We start from the raw sequence: 6,033 nt of genomic DNA, 5'->3' as shown, positions 1-6,033 counted from the left end.
GCCCCCGCCCCCGCCGCGCCCCCCCCCCCCCCCCCCCCCCCCCCCCCCCCCCCCCCCCCCCCCCCCCGCCGGAGGCTCGTACCCGGGCGGTGCAGCGAGCCTCCGGCGGCGACTCCGTCGGGGGTAGCTGCCTGCGGCAGTGAGCCGCACCGCGTGCGGCATATAGCCGCACAGGCAACGTGTCTACGCCTGCGCATGATGCGGCGGTCAGCCGCAGCGTGCGTCTCGCTGGCAACGTCGTGAATCGTGTATAATCGTGTACAAACTATGAGCTGCAGCTGCACATAATGCCGCCCTTGTTGCGCGGGACGTCGGCCAGGAAGCGGCGCTCGTCGTCGGCAGCAGGGGTGCCCGGGGCGGCCCACGAGTCGCGGAACGGGTCGGCGATCATGGACAGGACGTGGTCCAGCACGTACTTGTCCTCCTGGCGCTCGACGCGGTCGATGACCTCGTCGAGGATCCAGTTGCGGAGGACAAAGCGCGGGTTGACGGCGTCCATGCGCGCGCGGCGGGCCGCGTCGTCCGTGGAGCCCTCGGACTCGAGGCGGGGCCGGTAGGCGGTGCGCAGAAAGTCGCGGACGGCGGCCGCGGAGTCTTCGCGGCGCGGGGCGGCCATGCCGCGGTCGGCCGGGACGAGCGCGAGCACGGCGTCGTCGGGGACGTCGGCGCCGGCCGGGCCAAAGAGCGGCACGGCGCCGAGGCGGCGGAAGAACATGTGGAAGTCGAGCTCGTGCTCTTTCATGAGGTCGAGCGCGGCCTGGATGACGCCGGTGGCGTCGGCGTCGGTCGGCGAGACCAGGCCGAGCCGGCGGCCGAGCGCGGCCGCGTAGGCCGAGGTCAGCCAGGCGCGGTACTCCTCGCCGGTGGTCTCGATGAAGCCCTCGGCCAGGGCGATGGTGGCGTCGGCGCTCGCGGCCGGGATGCCGGTCTCGCAGAAGGCGTCGGCGTCGACGGCGTCGCCGGACGCGAAGAGCTCGAACAGGGCCTCGCCCAGGCGGACCAGGTTCCACCACATGACGGTGGGCTGGTTGCGGTAGCTGTAGCGCAGCAGGCCGTCGTCGTGGTTGGGCGTGAAGGACGGGTCGAAGGTGTCCATGAACGAGAACGGGCCAAAGTCGATCGAGAGCCCGGCGATGGAGACGTTGTCGGTGTTGAGCACGCCGTTCATGAAGCCGTAGGCCTGCCACTGGGCGGTCAGCGCGGCCGTGCGCTTGGCGACCTCGCGGTACAGGCGCAGGAACCGGTTGCCGCCGGGCTGGTCGGCGCGCGCGGGCACCAGCGCGTCCACGCCGCCGTAGACGTGGTCGATCGTGTAGTCGGCGAGCGCGCGCAGCACGCGGCGGTTGCCGCGCGACTGCTGGAGCTCGAACGAGCCGATGCGGAGCCACGACGGGGCCATGCGGACGACCACGGCGCGCGGCTCGATGCGCTCGCGCAGGACCTTCTCGTTGTGGAACCGCGCCAGCGCCAGCGCGCGCGTGGTGGGCACGCCGAGGCCGTGCAGGGCTGCGTCAGCGCGGTCGCCGGCGACCTACCTTCGGAGACCAGGAACTCGCGGATGGACGAGCGCAGCACGGCGCAGCCGTCGGCGAAGCGCGAGAACGGCGTCATGCCGGCGCCCTTGATCTGGACCTCGAGCCGGCTGCCGTCGGCCGCGGGCGCGTCGAACAGCGTGACCACGCGGCCGTCGCCGAGCTGGCCGGCCCACTGGCCGCTGCCGTCAGCGCCGCCTGCGTCCCACTTACAACTGCCAGCCGCCGTACGCCTGCGCCCAGGGGTAGATGCCGTCGTCGGCCCACGTGCGGTTGCCGATCACAAAGTCGCGGAACTCGGCCGTGCCGGCCTCGGACCAGGCCAGGCCCAGGTCGCGCATGGCTGTCGGCGACACGGCCACGACCGTCGCCTGCGCCGCGTCGTGCTTCGCCGGCTTGACGTACGCGAACGCGCCGTCGCGCACGATCCGCGGCCGGAACAGCTCTGGCGACGTCGACTCGGCCGTGGCCGCGTCCGACGGCGTCGGCAGCTCCGACTCGGCCGGCAGCTTGCTGGTGAACGAGTGGCCCTTGGGCAGGGCTGCGAGCGTCGTGCCGCCGTCGTAGACGGTGAGCACGGCGCCGGTTTCGCCGCTGATCTGGCGCGCCATGGTGTGTGCGAGACGATACGGGCTCCCCAGGCCTCGTCGGAAGATCATGCAGGTCGTGTGGAGGCCGGGCAGCGGCTTGGGATCAGCGTCGGCTTAGTCATTGTATCGCCATGCTTAGTCATATGCGGGGTGCGTCCGTCCGCCCGCGCCGCACGCCGTGCGGCGCACCGCGCCGGGCCGCCGCGCCTGCGCCGCGGCGCCCGCGCCGCAGCGCCCGGTCAGCCGCCGGCCGCCAGCCGCCAGACGCTCGCCGCCGCGCCAGCGCCGCGGCCGTCGGCGCCGGACCGCGTCGGGCCGCCGGCCCACGACTGAGTCGCGCCGATCAGGGGCGCTCGGGACCGGTGGGCAACACGTCGCTCGAAGCGGTAAGTCGCGAGTCACAGTACCAAGCAGCCGGCTCGCGCGTCGTCTGTGCGACAGTCTACCAAACATCCGCGGGTGTTCCGAGGTCTAGAGAACGTATTATACACCATTACATCCAGTGTCAAGGAGCGTGGCGCGGCCGCACCGGGCCAGCCGCGTAGAGTACAGCAAAAAGCAGCGCGCAGGTGCCTGCGGCTTGTAGGTCCCCAACGCCAATCAAGAGCTGCGGCGGACCGCGAAAAGCACAAGCATGAGGAGGAATCCAGCAGAGAGAAAGTAGAGAGTGAGACGCCCGCGCTGACGGGCTAGGTGCGGTCGTCGCGGCCAAACAGCGCCAGCGGGCGCGGCCAGCCAAAGAGGCCGGCCAGGCCGCGGCCGGCGGGCTTGGCCGGCGGGCTCGCGGCGCGCAGCGTGTCGTCGTCTGACAGGCTGCACGCCGTGTCCGAGTCGGACTCGGCCGCCGAGAAGATCGACGAGACCGCGGTCGTGTTTTCGTCGTCGTCCGGCGCCGGCCGCGCGTGGTCGCGCGGCGGCCGCGGCCGGGTCGACTGCGTCGGCTGTTCCGTGCGCAGGCTCGTGGCGTACACGTACCGGTACGCGCGCGGCGCCAGGCACGCGGCGTCGGCGTCGAACGAGACGTCAAACAGATCGTCGCCGACGGGCTCCATGTAGAGAGCCTCCGTCGGCAGCTCGGCCGGCGGGCTCGGCGGGGCGAGCCGCGCGGCCGGGCGGTCGTACAGCGCGGGCGTCCCATAGCCAGAGTGCGGGAGTAGAAAGGACATCCCCGACCGTTCAATCATCGGGTCGGGCGAGTGCGTGAGCGAGCGTGTGGGCGAGTGCGACGGGCCGCGCGATTCCGGCGGCGTCTGTTGCTGGCTGGCCGGCGCGGTGTCTTGGTCGGTCGAGGTCTTGCGGCGCTTGAGCACGGGCAGTTGGTCGGCTGCGTCGTCCAGGCCAGCCGAGTATATATCGTTTTTGTGCGGCGTAACCGCGCCATCGCGGGCCGGCTCGCGCGCGCCCGCGGCCACAGCCAGCACGGCCGCCGGCCACGGCGGCGTGCTAGACCGCGACCGGCCCAGGCGCTCCGACAGCCGGTCGGACGGCGCGCGCCGCCGGCGGGGGATCTTGGTCGGCTCCAGGTCGACCGTGTGGCCGACCACACCCGGCCCGGCGTCCTCCGGCCGGCCGTCCGGCCCCACCACACTGCAGCACTGGCGCAGCACGGTGTGCAGGAGCTCGAGGTCGGCGTCGTCGCTGGCGTCAGCGCGCCCCGGCGGCAACTTACGCTTGCACCTCGACCCGCCAGTACTTGCCGGCGGTCGGCAGCGGAAACACAAACTGGCTCGGCGTCGTCCGCCAGCACCGCAGCCTGCCGTCAGCCCCGCGCGCCCGGCGACCTACCGTTTCATCAGCGGGTGCACCACCCCGCCGCACTTGAGGAACGTCGCGTTGTGGGCCTCGATCTTGTATATCTGCATCTGGCCGCGCGCAATCGTGATCTCGGTCGTCCGCAGCGACTCGGGCGGCTTGCCCGACCACCGGCCGAGCGTCGCCAGCGACGACGGCGCCGCCGTGTACGACATCACCCGGCTGTCGCTGCAGTCGTACAGCATGAACAACGTCGACTCGGAGTAGTCCGCACTCGGCGTCGGCGTCCGCGGCGGCGGCGTCGGCGCTGGCGACGGGGCCGGCGACGGGCTCGCGCCCGGCGCGGCGTCCGTCATGTCGTCGTCCATGCTTGCCTGCGGGACAGCCTGCTCGGTGCTTGGCTTGTTTTTGTGGAGGCCTTCGGGGCCTTTGTTGCGCCCTGCCGGGGACAACGACGACAAAGACTCGACCCGACCGCGGGCCTTGTCTGAACTCTGTTTCGCGGCCTGTGGAACACGTTGCCCGGGGCTGCACGTCGGAGGGCTTGCTCGGTCGCGGCTTTCGGCTGGCTCGGACGCGCGTAGCGGTGGCAGCTGGAGACGACGACGCGGACCCTAGTGTGGGTTAAGGGTTCGCGACGACGGCCGCTGCGCGCGCCGGGCGAGCGCAGGCGCGTGGAACGCCCGTCTTGGGCCTAGGCGGCTCGGCTAGGACGGTCAGGCGACGGACGCGCGCCGGCTCGGTGCACGGTGGCGGGCTCGACGTGCAGATGACCCCTGGCTGGCGGCGGGTCGGCGGGTCGGGCGGGTCGCACCGGCTGGGACGGGTCGGCAGGCCGCACGCCGGGTCGCATCGCGCGGGCCGGCCGCCGCGCCGCCTCCGGCCGGCCGCGGCTGACCGCCGCGCCGATCTGCCCGGCCGGTGCGCGCGCGTGTCGCGGCGCCGGCGCGGGCACCCGTGCCGGCTGCGGACGGTGGTTGGGCCGCCAGCGCCCGACCCGGTGACGTAGCCGCCCCGACCCGCGTGCAACCCCCTCCGGCAGCCACCACCCAGAGCGGCCGGCCCACCGCCGGCGGGTCGGCCGGTGTAACCCGCCGCACCATGTAGCCACATGTACCCGCATGTACCCGCCGCCCACAGCCTGCGGCCGCAGGTCACCGGCCGCCGACGGCCGTTACTCGCCGTCGCAGCCACGCAGCCCCACGCACATACGCACGCCTCACCGCGTCCAGCCGTGGCCGCGGGCGCCCGTCAGCTGCTCGTCGTAATGGATTCGTAATGGATTCTCTATGCTACAATCATTTCTTCTTCGCCTTGCCCGCCTTCTTCTTCTTGCCCGGCGCCTTCTTCTTCTCCTTCTTTTTCAGGCCGATCAGGCCAGCCTTGACGGCCTCCGAGTACTTCTTCCAGTACTCGTCCAGATCGGCCGGTGCGACCACGGTCGTGTACTTCTTCTTTGTAGCCTTGTCGCGCGACCCGTCTGTCACGCGGAACAGCACCGAGTACGTGGCCGACTGCGCCGCCGGCAGCTGGTCGTCCAGGTTCGCGGTGCCAGTGCTGCGCTCCACGTCGTCGTGCGGTGTCACTGTCGTCAGCGCGCCCGCGCCTTCGTACTTACGCCGCTTCTGTTGCAGGAAGACCGAGCCCTGCTCGGACTGCTGCTTGAACAGCTCCTCGACCTTGGCCAGGAACTGGATCGTCAGCATCGCCCGCGCGCCTGGTGCTCGCCATCCGTAGCGCGCCCATCGATCCTTGCCGTACCTGCTCGTTTGAAACCCGGTTCTTATCCATTGGTGCGCGTTCCGTGCGGTGCTGGTCGTCGCTGGCGGACTTTTTTGCGTGCCAGTAATTTTCACTTGTGCCGCGGCAACGCCCGCTTGTGGCACAGCCGCCGCGCGGTCCGCGCCACCGATTCAGGGGTAGATCCAGCCGCATGAGCCGCACGAGCCGCACCACTTCGTCCCAAGCGAAAATTTTGAGCCGGCACCTGTCTGACGCCCGCACACAGTTCACCATCGCCGTCAGATCCATGCCACGCCGCCATAAGCACGTGCTGCCGTCGCAGCGTGCGCCGGTCAAGGCCCCGCCGAAGCCGGCCGCGCCCGCCAAGCCGGTCAAGACCAAGAAACCGGAGAAGCACACGGCCAAGAAGGTCCGGC

General features: G+C 71.4%; 3 protein-coding genes across 3 annotated transcripts; all 3 read right to left on the bottom strand.

The window, feature by feature from the left end:
• Nucleotides 1-265: 265 nt before the first annotated feature.
• On the bottom strand, nt 266-2,143 carry V1510DRAFT_370893 (uncharacterized protein; the record flags this gene model as incomplete). The annotated part of the gene is made up of 3 exons (XM_066931457.1): nt 266-1,506; nt 1,536-1,714; nt 1,746-2,143. 3 exons carry the CDS (start codon nt 2,141-2,143, stop codon nt 266-268), a joined length of 1,818 nt encoding a protein of 605 aa, XP_066786475.1.
• Nucleotides 2,144-2,421: 278 nt separating this feature from the next.
• Nucleotides 2,422-4,655, bottom strand: V1510DRAFT_302379 (inheritance of peroxisomes protein 1-domain-containing protein). The gene is made up of 4 exons (XM_066930690.1): nt 3,908-4,655; nt 3,792-3,875; nt 3,272-3,760; nt 2,422-2,797 (listed from the first exon to the last, which is right to left on the bottom strand). Exons 1-4 carry the CDS (start codon nt 4,240-4,242, stop codon nt 2,521-2,523), a joined length of 1,185 nt encoding a protein of 394 aa, XP_066786474.1. The 5' UTR covers nt 4,243-4,655; the 3' UTR covers nt 2,422-2,520.
• Nucleotides 4,656-5,133: 478 nt separating this feature from the next.
• On the bottom strand, nt 5,134-5,743 carry V1510DRAFT_423987 (signal recognition particle, SRP9/SRP14 subunit). Its single transcript, XM_066935027.1, has 3 exons — nt 5,636-5,743; nt 5,493-5,565; nt 5,134-5,459 (listed from the first exon to the last, which is right to left on the bottom strand). The coding sequence occupies exons 1-3, from the start codon at nt 5,663-5,665 to the stop codon at nt 5,173-5,175; spliced, it is 390 nt and encodes a 129-aa protein (XP_066786473.1). The 5' UTR covers nt 5,666-5,743; the 3' UTR covers nt 5,134-5,172.
• Between the last annotated feature and the right edge of the window lie 290 nt (nt 5,744-6,033).

Source organism: Dipodascopsis tothii (assembly GCF_038497935.1).
Source record: "Dipodascopsis tothii strain CBS 759.85 unplaced genomic scaffold V1510scaffold_54, whole genome shotgun sequence".
NCBI lineage: Eukaryota > Fungi > Ascomycota > Lipomycetes > Lipomycetales > Lipomycetaceae > Neoaidaea > Neoaidaea tothii.
Note: the sequence above shows the minus strand (reverse complement) of the source record. Positions and strands in the feature narration are given on the sequence as shown.

Bases quoted from the DNA above. Each gene is read 5' to 3' on its own strand.
- V1510DRAFT_302379 (XM_066930690.1), bottom strand. From the start codon at position 4,242: ATGGACGACGACATGACGGACGCCGCGCCGGGCGCGAGCCCGTCGCCG. The intron at 3,876-3,907 runs GTAGGTCGCCGG...GGCTGACGGCAG, and splicing joins GTGCACCCGCTGATGAAACG to GCTGCGGTGCTGGCGGACGA. The intron at 2,798-3,271 runs GCACTCTGGCTA...CGTCAGCGCGGG, and splicing joins GGGATGTCCTTTCTACTCCC to CGTCTCACTCTCTACTTTCT.
- V1510DRAFT_423987 (XM_066935027.1), bottom strand. From the start codon at position 5,665: ATGGATAAGAACCGGGTTTCAAACGAGCAG. The intron at 5,566-5,635 runs GTACGGCAAGGA...CTGACGATCCAG, and splicing joins ACCGGGTTTCAAACGAGCAG to TTCCTGGCCAAGGTCGAGGA. The intron at 5,460-5,492 runs GTAAGTACGAAG...CGCTGACGACAG, and splicing joins CTTCCTGCAACAGAAGCGGC to TGACACCGCACGACGACGTG.